The 19,709-nt window shown below is 32.4% G+C and overlaps 1 protein-coding gene across 1 annotated transcript; it reads left to right on the top strand.

The window, feature by feature from the left end:
• The first annotated feature begins 13,135 nt into the window (after positions 1 to 13,135).
• Positions 13,136 to 18,230, top strand: LOC6644184 (homeobox protein 5). Its single transcript, XM_002067135.4, has 3 exons — positions 13,136 to 13,672; positions 15,323 to 15,619; positions 15,687 to 18,230. The coding sequence occupies exons 1-3, from the start codon at positions 13,477 to 13,479 to the stop codon at positions 17,477 to 17,479; spliced, it is 2,286 nt and encodes a 761-aa protein (XP_002067171.3). The 5' UTR covers positions 13,136 to 13,476; the 3' UTR covers positions 17,480 to 18,230.
• Positions 18,231 to 19,709: the final 1,479 nt, after the last annotated feature.

Below are 19,709 nucleotides of genomic sequence, written 5' to 3'. Positions count from 1 at the left end.
TCATTGAACTTTGGTTGTGAAAACTAGAGCAAGACCCAAATTTCTTCACAATTTTTGTTGCTGCTTCGAGTGAGCGTACATACACACACACATGCGTGTGTTGGTGTTGGTGTATTTTGTGTGTTATCAGCTTCTTCTGCTCTTTTTCTGCTACCTCCCACTTCCAACTCTTTTTTTTTTCCTTTTTTGATGGCTTTCTTTCTTCTGCTAGCTGATTGTTATTGCCTCCCTGTCCCGGGCCTATGTTAAGTGATTTCTCAAGTATTGTTTATTGCCTTTGTCTTGTACATGTGTATGTGTATGGGTGATAGCGCGGGGGTGGACATACATATACATATAAGCGCATAAAATAAAGAGGGTGGGCAAGGGGGAAGGCAGCAAATGGATTTTGTGACCGTCTGATAAGAAATGTCATAAATATATGTGTCATAACTCTAAAGAACAGAACGCAATAGTCTTTAGCAATGGATTTATTTGATAAGCTAATTGTATGATATATGCACTTAAATATCTTAAAAATTATAAAAAATCAAAATTCAAGTTGATCAATTACCCAAAATTGGATTGAAAGACCTTTTTAAACATAAAGTCTATATGCCAAAGAGTTTAGATAAATTTGTCGCCACAAAACACTTAACTATAAAAAAAACGAAAACATTGAACACTTATCTTAACACTTGAATAAAAATACACTTTTTTCTTATAATTAATCAACCACTTCCACTAAATCGAAGATTTTATTAGATTGTTATAAATTTAAAATGCATTGAAATAGCTTAATAACAGAAACTTTGATGAATCTTTTTAATTTTTGTTTATTTAATGGGTTTTTTATAGTGGGGCAAACATTTGAGGCACAAAATTTAAAACAAAAACAAAAATTTTATACCTTTTTTATTTCTTCCCTATTAAAACCAATATTTTTTAATTTTAACAAAAAGAACAATTGATCAAATAATTTATCAAATTTTAAAAAATTTATATTACCAAAATTTTATAAGTTTAAACGTGAAGTTGAAGTTAAATAAAATAAAGAATGACTTGAAAGTTCAATGCAATTTTGATTATATTTTAATTCATTATTAAATATGTTAATATGTTAATATCCTTATTCTTTTAAGTTCTTTATTAAAAAATGTAAAATGATCGTTATTCCTTTAGTTTATTTTACTTTGGCCAAAATCTTTAATTATTATGCGATTAATCAAATAAACAGACCTACAACTAAATTTTTGATTTATTTGATTTATTTATGATTTATTTTTGAATCTTCTATATTAACTATATTTTATATTTACTAACTATATTATATATTAACTATGTATATTGTATTGATTGATTTATATAAATCAAATTATATGAAATAAATTATAGAAATTATAATTATTTACTTAACGTCTTCAATATAATTTAAAGCCATGAGCTAATACAAAAGTGCTTAGAATTTGACCGAAAATACATGAAAGTTTTTATTTTTTTTCTACAACGTTCAAATGTTAACCGAAAAATTCTGAAAATTTTAAGTTTTCTAGATTTTGCACAGTCTCAAAGGCAGATCTAAACCTACCGGCTGAATAAAATTTAGAAAAATAAGAACTTAGATCTGTTCTTGTTTCGTTACCATATACTTTAAATGAAGTTGGATTTGAGACATCTTTTCTATCTTTTCTATTTCGATTTGAATCTTTTCTATTTCGATTTAGAGCCAATTTACTCAGTCTTAAATCGTTTGCCATTTAGTTAGTAGAAGTTAAAGAATATGTGAATTTTTTCATAAATAGGGTTACTAACATTTAATATTATAAGAACACATACAACTAAATAAATTCAACTTTTTTCAATAATAATAATCAATAATAACTCTTAAAATATTGTAAGATACCATTCACAAACAAACAATCTGTATTTATAACAAAGCGTGAAATAAAAATTGAATTGAATTGAATTTTCAATTATTTACAAGAATTGGCAACCAAAAAATTTAATGGTAAGAACAAGTAACAAATATCTAAATGTAATTGACCTCTTCTCGTTTTAATCCTTCGGAAACGGATACTAGGAATAGACAGAAAATAATTTAAAATATTTATTATAAATTAAATAATAAATAAAAAATATTAATAATTATGCAATTTCAAATATATAACTTATAATAGCTATAGTTTCTGCATTAAATCAATATAGATATGATGTAGATCGTAGAATCGAATCGAATCGAATCTAATAATAAGATAGAAGCATTAAAAAAATTACCTTACCCTATTTAAATATTCTATAAAATATATACAAACATGATCGCGTTCATCCCTTCTTGGAAATTTGTATAATTTCTACAAAGAAAATGCATCAATATATCCATATATACATATATGTATGTACATATATGTATATGTATGTCAATCACATTTAATTCTAGTAGGTATAATAAATTTGAATCAGTATCGATAAAGTTTCAATTTCATTTCAAGCTTAGAACCTTAAATATATGATTAACGAGGGGAGTTACGATTGCCTTTCACATACATGAGTGTGTGTGTGTGTGTGTTGGTGTTTTTTGTCTGTATGAATGTGCGAGACGTTTCGAGTTCGGTGTGAAAGTTATAAGCCATGGCAAAAGCAAGAGCCAACAAAGTTTGTTGTTTTTTTTTCGAGATTTTTTGGTTTGGTTTTGGTTTTTTCTTTTAGGGGCAGCGGGGGAGGAGAGGGAAGCGTTGGCGCTGCGTGTGCGTCTGCGGGAAGTTCATTCACATTTGCACTCAATTACGCGGGCTGCCGGGCAGCCGTCAATCCGTCGTAGGTTAGCGGCCAAAAAATATATATGTATATATATTGAGACATTGACGCGGTCAGAAAATGCAAGGGCTCATTCCTCTCTCTCTCTCTCTCCCGCCCTCTCTGTGTGTTTCTCTTTTACTTTGATGTATCGAAATGACTGATTTGTGGGCACGCTTTTCATCACGTTGCCGCTTACAGGTGTCCGGAATGATTGCCATGGCTAAGTCGAAGCAACAACAACAATTGTTGCTTGTCGTTGTTGTTTTTTTTTATTTTTTTTGCCGTTTTGTATGTCATGTAATAGGCACAACAAATAATGTGACTTTGGAGTGTCCGTATCTCTGCTCCTCTCCCCCACTTTTCCCCTTCAATCGAAATGCCACAAGTAACCCAGTCCCTGTCCCATTTCGTATTCCCTCCATTTGTGTCTATCTCTCTCTCTCTCTCTCTGTCTTTCACTCTTTCTCTATGGGTTCCACGTCATACAAGCAACGTGCCTGTGCCATACAATGTTTATCGGCCGAGTGGTGTAAGCGAACCAGGGCCACCCCCTCGCCCGCAGAGCACCCTGCTCAGAGGTCCCCCATCACCTGCTCAGTAGGCCAGGCAGAAATCATTTCGAACTTGGCGTCACGTTTTTCACTCACGTTTTTCCAGCAGCGCTGCCAACGTTTGGAGCTTCAAACAGGTTGGATGTTGCATTGTGTCGCTGATCGGGTTTGGTTTGAGTTGAGGGGCAAGTTGTTTTTTTTGGGGGGGGGGGGGGGGGTTTTTGGGGGGGGCAATTAGAGGGAGAATGCGAGACAAAAAGAGACTGAATGACGTTAACTTCTCACGTTGCATAGCCAGCCCCGGCATCCATTTAGCCATTTAGGCGGATGGAAAAGTGTCCAAAAGAAAAACCAATTTCCAGGTCAAGTTGCTTGAGAGCAGTTTAGGAAAGTTTTTCGTGGTCATGGCTAAATATTGGTTCAAGAGAAATACAGAAATTGCATATTGGCCTAATGGCTAAAAGCGGGTCACATTGCTTACGTTAAGGCTAAAGAGAGGGAGACCATATAATTCTATAGATCATCAGTGTGGGAAGCGATTTGGCAAATCAAAGCAATTTGAAAACACTTTTCCAAAACATCACTTTGAGAAAATTCAATAATAATTTGTTTTTTACCAAGTTAATGTAAAAATTTGGTAATATTATTTATCAATTTCAATATTTATATATCTGATGAATTGTGATTCGACTAATTTAAAACATCGTAAATTATTTAAAACCTAAGCGAATAAGCTATAACAAAAAAAGGTTTTGAAAATTAACTGACGATTTCCGAAATACGATTTTAAAGTTTATATGGCAAACAATTTCCATTATATGAATTTTAAGTTATTAAGTTTTTCTTAGCTAAAACAGGAAACGTTTAATTATGGATTTTGTTGTATATTAGAAGCCTGTTTATGTTAAATATTATGGAGTTGTAGTTAAATTGTAGAGCAAAATTAAAGGATTTCAAATTCTTATTGATAAATTGAATATTGAATTAACTAAATCAATTCGTTCTCTAAATCATTCAGAAAGAACAGTAGTTCAAATGCGTTTTTTAATATTATTTTAAAAAATTTTGCTTAAACTGAAACGTCTTTAGAATCCTGAAAATTTCATGGTTAATACTTTTGGACTAAAATTTCTACTAATTAGACGAAGTGAACATTAAAAAACTTCAAAAACTTTATTTTATAATACTTAAGTGGATCCTCATACGGATTTTTGATTGTTTAAAACAAGTTTCGTTTGAAATTGATGTAAATCATCTGAATTTCCATGTACATAAATTTCAAATTAAAGTTTAACAATAATTAATTTATTATAAAGTGATTTTAAAATTATCAAATAAAATGATTATTCAATGGGATAAAATTTTCTCTATTCAAATTAAAAATGATAAAAATTAAAAAGGAGTTTTTGAAAATATGACTAAAATGTGTTTAATACACATACAAGATGTTCTGATATATTTTAAAGCAATATGTTAATTATATCAATTTGGAAAATTTTTCATTTTATATTAATAAAAATTAATACCGCCTTCAGTTGAATATTGATATTAAATTAATATTAATTATATCAATTTGAAAAGGCATATATTATTAAAAATTGATATAGCCTTCAGTTTGAAAATTTAAATTTTTAACGCATTGGTTTCAACTTAACTTTTGAACATTAAAACACATTGCTAAATACTTGATATTTATAAAATTAATACTTTAAAGTTTTTAACAAATTGAAAGTTTTTAAGCTTAAGAAGTTTTTCATTTGATAATTCTTAAAAATAAATATAAAGTTCTTTAAGAAACTTCTACGTATTAGGCATAAAATATGACTAACTTAATTGTAAATTGTATTATTTAATTTGAAAAAAACCCAATTACATAAATAAACTAAAATTAATACAAAGTCAAAGTTTTTATAGGCAATCAAAACTTAACAAATATCATTTATTATCAATTATTATTAATATCAATTATCAAACTATCTGTTGATTAGTGTCAGTATATAAAATCTATGACAATAATGCAACAATTCTCATCTACATATAACTAACAACTATGAAATCATGATAACATTCTAAGCAATTTCTTAATTCTAATTAAGCAAAACCACGAAAATCTTTCTGAAAAAAATGACAAATTTTCTAGTAGATCTTCCCAATAAATATTCAACAAATTGCCAGTGCACTTAGTTTTTTTGTTTGACAAAATATTTTGTATACTTTATTTTGTGCCATATAATTAAATACGACAAAAAACAAAAAAAAAACGAAATCACATTGTTGGATTACATAATCCGCATGACTCGAGCTCAATTCAAGACGAAGTCGTCGTCGTCGTCGTTTTTCGCCGATTCGTTTCTGAACGAACAAAGAATGACTGTGTTAAGAACGTTTTAAATGTAAGTCAATAAATAAATAAATAATATAAAAAAAAACAAGAAAAAATTGCAATGGCATTAAAAAAAAAAACGTAATTTTTTTTCCTTCATTATTAATTATGCATATTTCATCACATTTAATACCCTACAAATTTAGCCCATTGCGAGGGAGTATGCAATGAGTGAATGTTGAATGATGAGTAAACCAATTGTATAATATTACGAGGTATGACATTGGTCGTTGAAAATCGTTTGTTGTTAAGTATAAAATAAAATATAAATATATTACAGCAAATGCTGCCAAGCACGTTGTCAGGCAATAACAACAAAAGCCCATAGACAGATTGAAATCAATGCACATTGCCTAACCCGCCGCCTCCGCTATATTCCCTCCCCTCCCTTAAATTGTAACGATTTGCGTTTTCAAATACCCTGCAAAAGCATATATTGGGCATAACCAAAAGATCAGACACTTTGAATGAAGTCGGTGAGCTAAATGGGGTTAAACGCACTTACCAAGGGGGAAATGAACTTGTAGAAGATGTCCTGAAGATCCTTCCCAAAGGTATCTTTTGGCGGCGGTTGCGAATCTAGATCATAATTTGATGGGAAAATCTGACATTTCGGAGAGAGAATCGTTCTTAAATATCGAAATTGCACCAATTTCCAATATCGAGAATCCGCTACAGGTTTTTGAGACCTAAATATTGGCTACTTTCACCTTGCCAAATCATAGAAATTTGGTGAAATCTCCTAAAATTAGTATTAGTCAATAGACTGAATAAAGGAATAATTAAAATGAAAGATGCTTTTCTGTTTAAAGATAAAGTTATTGTAATTGGTTGTGATTCTCGCTCTAAATCTTTGTGCCAAGAATATTGTATTCTAAAGAGTAGGTCCAAAAAGACTTTTTTTAAATTTGATACTGTGATATAAGATATAGGATCATAGCGATATCTGAAATCTTCAAATTCAACTATATCTCCATCTGGGGGATATATATATATACATACATATATTTTGTACAAGCTTTTAGCTTTTTTTTATGTATAGCCATTTTTTTTATGTATATATGTATATCTTATGTATATCTATAGGTATACAATATATCTTATATCCATTATGTATATATATATATACATACTGGCTATTCTAAAAGTTTGTACAAAATATATGTATATATATCCCAAAAATGCTTGCAAAAATATTGTAATAAAGTTTTAAAAAACTATTTTTTCTATTGAGCCTTATACATATATCTAGGAAAATTATGCAAAAATGTGAAAGCAATCAGTTATACAATTTAAAAATATTGTAAAAAAAATTATTAAAATATTATTTTCAATTTTCCAAAAATATTCCTAAATATTGTGTTCAAAGCTGACCAATCGATATCGGTTCACTTGATTCCCAAATGTCGAGTTTACAGACTTTAAGAAAAACTTGTTTCAAATTTCAAAACTCATTTTGACGATGCTTTACGAATTCAGCTGTAATTCCAAAAATATTTACGGAATTTTCGTGAAGTTTTCAAAAAATTTACCTAAATATACAAACACTGAAAATGCCAAGCTATTAACTTATTAAAGGGTATTATAAAGTTGACATCTATCATAACCTACATGATTCTATTTTGTATTGTCACAAGGAGAACAAGCTAGAGTGAGTGAGCGCACTTATTTCTAGAAAAAAAAAAGCTATGTAGAAAAAACGTTAATTTCCATTTGGGAACGCAACTCGCAAATCGCAAACATGTGAGACGCTTGCTTTGGGAGCGTTGCACTGCTGTGCTGCACATTCCCCTACACGTGACCATCGATTCAGCGGGCGCCGAGTCAGCTCCTCTCTGTGTATAAATAGACGCCGAGACGTTAGGGCCAAGGGTGTTCTGAGTAGACTATGTCGTAGCTGGCCAGGGGGAGGGGGAGGAGGCCGGGCTATTGAGCTGGACGGGCTAGCTTCTATTACGTTGTTGTGGTTGTTGTAGGTTTCGTAACAATTTCTCGTTCTCTGGTATTTCTTTTGCTTTTTGGGCAAACACCCATTTCATTTTTTTTGCCGCGTCTTTTTCTCACCCACTCACCCACTCAAACAGTGTGGCGAATTGTAGTGAGTTCCATAGCTGATTACCGTAGCCATTCCTACTATCAGTAGAATGTAGTTTCTTTTCTATGTAATCGCTTTTGTATTTGCAAAATATTGCATTCTCCTTTCCCCTTGCTAGAGGGAACGAACACACATTTACTTATTGTTTGTTTTCATGTATTCAACATTATGATAATAATCATCGTACATACATATATACATACATAGACAACTTAGCCCGAAGATGATAGCTTACGGAGCTAAACGGAAGTGCAGCTCCAGCCACGTTAGGTTGGACCACGTGAATTGGCTGGCTCACGTTGACTTGTTTGCCTGCAATTGCCATGATGTTGTAATTGATGGCATAGCCATTAAGGTTTAGAAAAGTGCGATAAGCTAACCACAGAATGAGCAGGCCAAGTGCGGCGCAGAGGGAGATTGGTATTAAAAAGGTATTAGACCTACTTATTAAATGTTCTCACACTCTCGACAAAAAAAAACAAACAAGTTTGTTCAAAGTATACAATTGGGAATATTTTAATAATGGGCTTTGAAATTTTTGGCATTGTATAACAAACAAACTGAAAACTACTCAACTCAACCATTTAGAAGGTCAAGTTTTCCATATTGATTTTCCTTCAAGATCGTCTTAAGGGGAAATTTTAAACACCTTGACAAAAAGATGTATAACCTAGTTACTAATCTTTTGATCTGACACTTTATTAAAATAACATTTTAACAAATAAAGATATATTATGATGAAGTTCGAATAAATAAGTCAGAACTTATCAATTTTGACAACAAATTTCCTCGACAAACTTAAAAAAAATATAAAACATTTTAATTCCTAGGTAGTAAATGGCGTTTCTTCTATATTCATAATATCTATCCGAACAAAATGAAATATAAGTACATACCTCATTCAATTCCTGAACCTCGTATATTAAGGTAATGGTTTTTGAGTTACTTCAATTAACTTTAATATTTGGAAAAAAGAAATAATCTTGCCAATACACAGAATATTTAAATGATTTTCAAATACAGATCCATTTCTTTTAGCAAAGACCATAAATATATTAATCTGTTAATTAATAAATTGATATATTTATTTATCAGTTAATTAATAAATAAATACTTAATAATTAAATGAATCTAACTATGTATCTAATACTTGAAATGTAAATGCAAAAGCAATAAATGGTTCTAATACATTAAAGTGATCAAATATTGTAAATAAATATTTAGCTATTAATTTTATTAAATAATAGATTGTCTATAGAACTATTTAAAATTTTAATTGTTGTTTTAAATTCTGATGTTCTTGACTTCCAAGTAACTTAATGAACAAAGTTTAATAATTTGTTGCTTATTAATTTAAATGAACGAAAAATTCCATTTTTGAGCCACTTTAAGGAAGTTCTTTCTAAAATCTTCAATTTTTTTTTTTCTTAGGAACTTACACTCATGATGAAAATAATAGGTACACCCCTTAAAATTTAACTTTTTGAACTTTAGATTAACACAACTTTTTTTCTGTTGCATTGATCACCAAAATTTAAATGCACATTTCTTTATTGAACATTTGTTTATAAAAATACATTAATTTGGTAAAGAAAAGTAAATTTATTTAAAAGTTACAACAAAAAACATGAAATTGCTGAATTTTGAGCCTAATGAAAATAATAGGAACACTTCAACTGACTAAGTTATATTTATTTTTTTTTTTTTTCAAATCATTAAAAATTTATTTTTGTTTCTTTATTTAATTAATATCCAATGTATCCACCCTTATTTTACTATTACTTTTTCCATCCGGTTAGGGATACTCTGAATCAAAGCTTGGCAGGACTCTATCGAAATCTTCTTTGACGCACTCCCTCAATTGTCGATTGTTGGCACTTTTTTCTGTTCCCGACTGATTCTATAGGCTACCCCACAAGTAATCGATGGAATTCAGATCATATATATGTACTACGTATATTCAATTTAGAACCAGAATTAGTTTTGAGGCCAAGTAAATTTCAGATTTTTATATGTAATTTTTAGGTGTTCCAACTTAATGCCGTATCACAATTTACACTAAATAACTTTTTTTCTTGAACTACATAGAAAAGTGACTCAATTTCCCTGTTGAATGATACATTCATTCATTAAAATCGATTAAATATTAGATACTTTTAAACGTTTGTTTACACTGAATACCAAATATTTTAAAAAAATGTACATTAAATTTAAGATTTTCTTATGACCTTAAGCATAAAAACAAGTTAATGTAAAGTTTTATTTATAAATTTTTCAGTGTTTGCAATGATAAAGCAAGTAATTTTCTGAATTGATGATTAAATTTTTCCATTTAACATAAAGTTTTTTCTAATCGAATTCAAACGAATCTCTAATATTGTTTTCCCGTAGGATTTATTAGCCTGCAATAATAGTTTTCTTGATAATGTGTGTAAATAAAAGTACATAAAGATAAAAGTTTATTTCTAGATAAAAAGAAAAGCTTTATTTTTAACCTTATGGACAAAGAATTTACATGATCTGTAATGCATTTTGTAATCATGGCACACACAATTGAGAACTTACCTATTGTTGATTGTATATTTTTTATTATCAATTCAATAGAATTTCATTGTTATAAAATTTGTCCAAGTCATTCTGTCAGTCAGTCAGTCAGTCAGTCACTCACTCAATCAATCGACGGAACTTGCATAACTATCTCCCGACCTTACTTTTTCTTTGCCTACTTTACCTGCTATTTTGTTTGTCGTCGTTGTATACATTTAATTTAAGTTTTTTTTGTTGTTTTTACAACTTCAACTAAGTTGTGGCTATAAATTGCCGCCATCTCCATTGATAAGGGGAAATTTTTAATACTTTTTTTTTCCCCATCAAAAGTCATAATACAACAAAAAGCTTAGTAATCAACAAAAGGAATTAGCCTTGATAGAAAATTAATTGTTTGGTGGTGTCTCGAGTAAAAGACCTTCTATTTAATAAGTTGTCAATATTGATTGTTTATGTTTAGATACATGCAAGTGTGTTTATTATACATTTATAAAATATATATCCTGTATTTAACTTGATCTTGAACTCAATGGCTTTAGTTTTTGTTTTTTAATAGCTAAGCGATCTCAAACTAAACTTCAAAACAACAACTTTGTTTATATCACAAATGTTTTTGGAGTACCCATTTTCATTACCAAGGAAAGTTGGCAATACAAAAAACAATCGAAATATTAAGTCCTTGATGCTAATATAGCTTGAAATTTAGAATAAGTTAGGTTATCAGATCAGTTTTATCTAGAATAAAAGAATATAAGTAATAACGTATACGCACTGTGAGCCTACTAAACTAAGAACATTTTGGATCATTTTCGGGAGATTCTTATAAATAAAGGAAATTTAAAACTTTTAAATTTTAAATCGACTCACATTCAAACATAAAAAGTTGAAGCAAATTAAAAATACAAAAATATGAACAGTTTTTAAGAACTCATATATTAAACAATAATTCATTTAAATTTTAAAGTTCAATGTTTTTAGGTTTTTCTTTTATTTTTAGGTATTCTGTTAGATATGTGATTTTAGCTAGCATAAGCGAAAACAACACAAAAAATATAGATTTTCGAACTCGATCAATTCTATGCCAGGGTTCAAAATTAAAAAAAAATGATAAGTCAAACTTTAAATTTATTGTATAAAATGGTTTAAAGAATTTCGTAGTTTTTTTTATACCCAAAAGTTAGCCAATTTAGTGAATGTACAAATGTATGTAAATATTTGTTTATAAGTATGTACTTACATATGTGTGTATGTAAATATTTACTTATAAGTACATATGTATGTATGTACATATGCACATTTTAGGGAATATTCCCTAAAATCTACAGTTTCACATTTTGTTAATTTTTATGTTTCTGTTTGTATATGAGTATGTATGTATGTATATATGTATGTATGTATGTATGTATTGTCTTATTGAGTAAATGATTCGGTTTAGATTTCAATTTCATAATATAGCCGAAACTGATACGATTAGGTAATGGCTTTAATTACACTTTAAAACATTTATGTTGTTATTATGAGAATATTTTCCATATGAAATGAGTTATTTGAAGGATTTTTAACAAATGTGTTCTTTGGCCAGTGTGTCAAAAAGTCAAAAATGCCGACCCTGGCAAAACTTTTTGTTAGTAAAAAACACATAAATAATTATTTTTATTAATATTCTTTTTTAGATGAAACTAAAAATGTTTAAAATCAAGTAAAATTAAAGGCCTGAAAATAAAAAAAAAAAGTTCATAATTATTAATTTTTATGATCTTTGCTTTAAAGAACATAATTGTGATGTTTTTCCTTATTACTTTGGTTTTTGGCGTCTTTCTAGACTACACTTGTAAGAGTCGTTTCCTCTAGGACTCTTGACCTTTTTGTTAAGAATTGTTTTATATACATAAATGATAGAACAACCAAGTCCTATTTGCAGCTTGTAGTTGAAATAAACTTTTATGCGTTTCTTAAACGGATCTGAAAATGATTCTTCACTCAAGTAAATTCCTTTCGTAAGCATCACCCAGTTCTGTGCTCCTTTTATGGAGTATGAATATTGCGTAGCTCTCTTCTCTCGCCCCATCTTTCCCTCCGTCCCCTCTTCTGTTATACTTGATAACGTGTTAATTCTCTGAATATTTTGTGTAAGACGCTTGCGTCACCATAAGACAACTGGCACACACATACACATACACACTTAAAAATACCCTCAATCACACACACATACATACATGCATGCATATGTAAGCTCAATGGCTCACGCGGCCAGCACATTGCAGCAGCAGCAGCAGCAATACTCCCTAACCTACCACTGGTAACCCCTCTCTCTCTCTCTTTGTCTCTCTCACCCGCACCTGATATGACACCTATATAAGCTCTCTGCCTCTTGTTCTCCTTCTCACTCTAACAATCAAGTTCTAGTTTTAGTGCAGCTCAAACAAAATCTCAAAAGTAATTTTCCAACTGGCTAGAACCCACAATCTCTGAGATCGGTTGCAAAGAAGACAAAATGCGCAACAGGCGCAGACAGGCCACCGACGACAATCGAACCTAAAAATTTCACTTTTAGCCAGAGCGAACATGTATTAACCATAGACGAGAAAAGAAAGAAAACAAATAACCAACTTGTTTTGCCAATTCTCTGCTCAGAGGAACGCTCTGTCTCTGTCTCTATCTCTGTCGCTCGGAGAGAACCCACTCGCGTGTCGCGGCAGCAGCAACAGCAACGTGACCACGAACAACAACACACAACTTCTCTTGCTGCCGACTGAGGAGAAATGCTTTTACAAATTCAATTGCGATTCAGCGTTCGTTCGAAGCGGTCGCGAGTCAGCGGACAGAAAATAATAAAACACATATTATTGTTATTAAACAAACCGTCAGAAAAGCAACAGTGAAAACGTTAGCGAGAACCGTTAAAAGCGTTTTGGTCAAAGCCAAATCAAGTGAATAGAAAGTTCTTGCAAAAGTGGGCCAAAAGAAAAAATACACACAATAAAAAATAAAAAAAACACCCAGCCAAATAAATAAATTATGATCTCGCGATTTTAAATATTGTGTGAATCAATTGAATTCCAATTATTATTATTATTATTATTATTGCAAACGTAATGCAAATAAAGTGTTAACAAAAAAACATTATGTCGATTGTTTGCACGCTGGAACAGAAAGTGAACTTTTTTAAAGCGGCAGCAACAACAAAAAATCTTTTGATACTCAAGAACAACAATATTAACAATACGGATACCATTTATCACAATATAAATTATAATCAGGATATATCCTCTACAAGCAACATTAACAGCAGCAGCAGCAGCAATAACAACAACAAGCAATGTAATTAATAAAACTTATCATAAATATTTAAACGTGGATTTTCTTAGAAAAATTTCGTCATTTTTTGTTGAGAGGTTCTTGGGAAAGTCATAAAAAAAAATGCTATACACAAATGTATTTATATTTTTCAATTAGAAAATGTGTTTTTTAAATAAAGCGAAAATTGTGCATACATACATATTTACAAATTTCATTTTAAACTTTCAAACTAAATTTGTTAGTAAAATATGTACATATATTGTTTTAAAATTTGTGCAATTGGTTGAAAAAAAATTATTAACTAAAAAACACTAAACAAAAAAAAAAGCACTTTAAGCGAAACCCGTTAAAGATTAAGAATTTGCGAATTAACTAATGCGAAAAAAAAACAATAATGTAATAAATTTATTTATTAGAAACGCAAAAAAACAACAATTTCATATTAAAAACAACCAAAAAAAAAAAAAAAATCATGTGAATTTCGCGAGTGAGAAAGAAAGGGAAGAAAGAGAGCGAAGTTCGCTTAGTCATGTTGTTATTGTGAATTTCGTCAGGCAGAGCAGCATGAGCGCGTTAACTGCAATTGGGGGTGTCGTCGGCGTTGTAGGGGTTGCCGGCGGCTGCGACAGCGGCAGCGACGTTGACAGAGTCTGGACGCTGACGTGACTGCTTGCTATATGTTGGCATGCTCGCAAATATGTGTGCGTGTGTGTGTGTGAGCACATTGAACTGTAAATGCCAATTCGATGGTCACGGTGAGGGTGAGGGTGAGAGACCAAAACGAGACGAGCGCCACACAAATCTCCTACTTCTCTCCTTCAACTCTCCTCGACGACGACGACGACGTGCAATTTCTTGTTTATATTCTTCGAGTGTCTGTGTCTCTGTCTCTGTTTCTGTCTGCGTATGCGACGCCATCCTCTGTGTATTAGTGTTGCTATTTGGCATTGCCTTTGTTCTCTTTACCTCTCTCTGTCTAATTCTTACCGATTCTTGCATCATTCTACTGCTGGGCCCCAACCCCCTTCAATCGTAATGATTGTGCAAATGAAAGCAAACGTAAAAACAAATTTCAAATGGATTTCTGCTTTGGCAAGGGCAAGGACCATCAATGCCCGCGAAACAAAGAAACATATTAAAGTATGAATGTGTGTGTGTGTGGGATGTGGGGTGTGTTTGTGTGTGTTTGAGTGTGTTTGAGTGTTGGTGTTTCTATATATTTGACCAGACAGAGACAAGATCGCATTAGACATTTCGGCACTTTGATGGGTTGAGGTTGTCGCAATTGTTTTACTATTGAGTGGGTACTTGTCTAGAATTATCAGTTAGATAAGATCTGCAAACTAATAATAATATACTTATATTATTTCTGTTGATATAGGATCGGAAGAATGTCATAATATATTATTATTTAGATTAGATAATTTTTAAACTTAGAAAATGAGAAATCCCAATTAAATAATAAGTTAAATTTGTATAGTGTGCTTTTTGGCGCAAGGAAGAGAGATCTTCATAGATCTTCATAGTTTTTGCAAATTATTTGTTTACGATAAAGCAAATTTAAAAAACAACTATAATATAGCGGACTAATGATGAATTTAAATATTTTACTTCCTTAATATTTATGTTAATGTTTTCTAATTAAAAAAAATCTTTTTCATTACCTTGCAGTTGGACGTGGACAAAATCATAATTTGCCAAAGAAATTTGAACATCTGCAGTATATAAATCCCTGCAGTGGAACACGCTACTTAACTGCTCTAACAGCAGAAGGAAAACCGATTAAAAAGGAAGAGCTATTGCTCTTCCCAGGAACCACACAAATGCCCGAAGTGCTTAGCGGTACACCAACAAATAGCCACAATAAAGCCATCTCATCCAGTTCTATATCCATGATGAATAACGTACGTTTGACAACCATATCACCCACATTGTCCATGAATGGCAGCTCCAATGAGGCCACAAATTGTAAGTAAACAATTTCATTGAACTAAAACTGTGTAGAGAAAGATATTGACTATTGTGCTTTTTGCAGTGCATCCTTTATCCATGTATGGTGGATCGATAAGTCCTCAGTCAAATGATAGTGGAATGTCCGATAGCCTTGCCAAGTTTGCTCCAGGAAGCGGTGGCGGTGGCGGCGGCGGCGGTGGCTATGTCAGTGATAGTATGATGTCGAAACAACCCACACAGAATGGACCACAATCCGCATTGACAGCTGCCCAAAAGGAGCTCTTCTCGCAGCGCAAACAACGGGAATTCACACCGGACAACAAGAAAGATGAAAGCTATTGGGATCGCCGGCGACGCAATAATGAAGCAGCCAAGCGTAGCAGAGAGAAGAGACGCTATAACGATATGGTTCTGGAGCAGAGAGTCATCGAGTTGACCAAAGAGAATCATGTGCTTAAGGCCCAATTGGATGCCATCAGGGATAAGTTTAATATTTCCGGCGAGAATTTGGTTAGTGTGGAGAAAATTTTGGCATCGCTGCCAACCAGTGAGCAAGTCTTGAGCAATACCAAAAGACCCAAGTTGAGCAGCGGCGGTGGCGGTGGCAGCGGTGGTGGCTCCAACTCTTCCTGCTCGTCGATGGGTTCACCAGGAGATGGACACAATGGCTATCAGAGTGCAAGTGTTAATGCTCCCCTCTCACCACTGATCTATGGGCCCAATGTCAATGCTCGTCCCTCTGCGGCAGTGGAGAATGCCCAAGTGAAGAGTGTTCATCATGTGGTTCAGCATGGCCAGCACATTTCGCAACCATCCCCGCTACCGCCTACACATGTTGCTCTGCAACCACCTACACATCCCTCCTCCTATCAGGCGATGGCCAGTGGCCAACCTCTTGAGCCTGTGTCTGCTTCAGTATCTCCGCCCTCAAATCCCATTGCCAATCTTCATGTATTGCAACAGGCGCTCAATCGGAATGTAAGACCTGAGGATTTGGATAGCCTGCGTAAAGCTGTGGCCGTTGGAGCTCTGTATAGCGCCGCTGCTGTTGGAGGAGCACCACCGCCAGCACCAGCTGTTGTCTATAATCCGGCTTCAAACGCGGGAGCTAGCTACAAGGAGCATCTAGAGGCAAGCGCTTACCTGCAACAGCAACAACAACAGCAACAACAGCATGGCCAACAACACAGTGTGGAAACAGCAGTCAGTAGCAGTGCTGTGGATGCAGTGACCAGCTCTTCAGCAGCCAGTGTACTGAATCTCTCACGACGAGCCTGTTCACCCAACTATGAGCACATGCTATCCTCCACAACATCATCCTCTTCATCCGCCTCCACATCGTCCGTCTCATCGGGTGCCGTTTCCGGTGATGATGAGCAGGAGCATGACCATGCCCATGCATCCAGCCCGCATCTAAACCTAGCTCCCCTTCAATTGCAACGCAGCAGTCCCAGTGCCAGTGATGCCAACAATTGTCTGCCCCTCAAGTTGCGTCACAAATCCCATCTGGGTGACAAAGATGCTGCCGCCAATGCCCTGCTCTCGCTTCAGCACATCAAACAGGAACCCAACTGCAGTAACCGTTCATCGCCACCAGCCTGGAATGATAATGGTGATAATTCCAGCGACGAAAGAGACTCAGGCATCTCCATAGCCAGTGCCGAATGGACGGCTCAACTGCAACGCAAGCTGATGGCTGGACCCAAAGAGAGTGTTGCCCCTGTTGGTGGTGGTGGTGTCAACGGTGGTGTCAACGGTGTTGCGGTCTCTGTCACTGTGTCGAGTGCCGAACGTGATCAAATGCTTAAAAGCCAATTGGAACGCCTCGAATCGGAGGTGGCTACCATTAAAAGTATGATGATCTTGGCCGAATAAGAAAAATTCACATGGATTCAGAGGAGAGAGAGCGAAGAGACAGATAACATTTTTGTTGGTCAGATGGCCACAGAGAGGGAATATATATGTATATGTATGTGAGAGATCCATGGCATTAGCCGAGACATAAATGTAGTACAGGAATATTTAACTAAAGGACATAAACCCTAATTTCGATTCGTAATTATCTAAAAATAGAATTTGTCCTCAACCAGTTGAGAATTATATAAACTACGAATTGAAATTTCGGCGATTATCCATGAAATTATTTCAATGTGACAGATATTTTATATAATATCTGTTTATCCCTATTATAATCAATTAATAATTATGTATTCTATGCGTTAAAAAAAAAAAAAAAACTAAATAGATCTCGTCTTAATTGGAGCTACAAAACAAAACAAAACAAAATCCTTAAGATCATCTTTTAAACAACATTTAAGAAATTGTTGATGATCAAATTTTCTTTTTTTCCATTTTTTAAAGTTTCCTTATGCATGAAAAACAAAAAAAAAACACAAAGTAGAAAACATTTTAGTTATAGTTCTGCTAAGTATTCTTACATCTTGTATATACACTACACTACATATTATTCCTATACATATAAATATTTGTTGTACATAGTTTTAAAAGCTAAGCTTCTTAAAAATTACTTACTGATTATCCTAAAAATAAAAATTGTATTCTTTAAGAGAAAAGCGTGAAGCACATTCAAAATGCAAAAAACAACAAAACAATTAAATAAATGTTGAGCAAATATTTTGCAATAAATTAATTTATAAAAGAAAAAATGAAACAAACAAAAAAACGAAAAAAAATTAAATAGATTTTACCCTTAATAGATTTTGTCGTTTGCCCAAAAAACTCTCTCTATATATATATAGCTGCTTTGGTTGTCCGCGCTTTAAACACAAGAACTATATATATATATATATATATTTATTTAAACGTTAACCAAGTTTCAGAAACTTGACATAAATGTCTAAACCTAGTAAACATCCAATTCGTATTAGTCTTAAATAAGTAGTAACTATATATATATATTTATACACATAATTGTGCCCAGGGCAAAAAGCGTTTATCTTCAAAAAAGTTGTATTAAATTATCTAAAATATATATGTTTATGCTATCTACCTATTACTTTTACTATATTTGAAATATATGTATACCTATTACATTACATTTGAGAATAATGAAAAAACCAATACACACAAGAAAAATACATATGATTATTATTATTATTATTATTATAATTATCTACTATTATTACAAATACTTTGCATATATGTATGTATTAAAATGAAAAACCTAAGTGAATCTAATATATATATATACAACAAACTATCCACACATACATTTAAAAAATATAAATATATATATATATATAAATCGTTTGTGTTGATCAATGAAAATAAAAACTATTTATAAAGTTTTAAAAAAATCAATTTTAAAATTTGTGTAATTTTTTAATCAAAAAGAATGGTAAGGAAATAGATTTAAATTGACTTTGTTGGCATTTTAAGAATTATCCAATTAATTTCTTATTTTACAGGTATGTATATATAAATATATTATATGATAGGTCTTGATAAAGGAATTTCTATTAGTTTCATTCAGATTTCGAGTGAAATTGTTTACTCATATGTAGCATATGTAGAAACCGACCGAATTGGATGACCATTTTAAATTTGCTTACATTTATCCCAAAGATCGCTTGAGAATAAATTTGAATTAGTAGGTACTTAGCTATGTATTAGTTTCCTTTTTAGTTGTACCAAGTTTGATTCAAATCTTTTAAATATAGCACAGCAGAGATCTATTTAAGGATTATCATATTGTGGAATTGATTGAAGATCCCAGAACTAAAAAATGTTTTATTACATTCAAAATAAATTTACGGATCAAACCGGCCTCGTCCATTATTGGTTCAAAGCTTCCAAAACAAGGCCCTAAAAGTCATGTCCGATGCCAACATTCTTACGTCCAATGCAGAGATCCACAGTGCGCTGGGAATTCCATGGGTAACGGACGAAATTACAAGGCTGACGAGAGCCCATGATTATTATGATTAATAAAATTACATTGTATCAAATGTGAGCAAGTGAGCAAATCAACAAAATGCAGAGAACTAAGCAATGCTTACCCAATAATACTGGTTTCAAACGATCGAGTTATATACAGGTGATGCCTGTATGAACTCGTCTCGTCGTCCTGATCAAAAGTATATAT

This window comes from Drosophila willistoni (assembly GCF_018902025.1).
Source record: "Drosophila willistoni isolate 14030-0811.24 chromosome 2R unlocalized genomic scaffold, UCI_dwil_1.1 Seg167, whole genome shotgun sequence".
Lineage (NCBI taxonomy): Eukaryota > Metazoa > Arthropoda > Insecta > Diptera > Drosophilidae > Drosophila > Drosophila willistoni.
The sequence above is the reverse complement of the archived record's forward strand: the minus strand, read 5'-3'. Positions and strand labels throughout refer to the sequence as shown.

Bases quoted from the DNA above. Each gene is read 5' to 3' on its own strand.
- LOC6644184 (XM_002067135.4), top strand. From the start codon at position 13,477: ATGTCGATTGTTTGCACGCTGGAACAGAAAGTGAACTTTTTTAAAGCG. The intron at 13,673-15,322 runs GTAATTAATAAA...ATTACCTTGCAG, and splicing joins CAATAACAACAACAAGCAAT to TTGGACGTGGACAAAATCAT. The intron at 15,620-15,686 runs GTAAGTAAACAA...TGCTTTTTGCAG, and splicing joins CTCCAATGAGGCCACAAATT to TGCATCCTTTATCCATGTAT.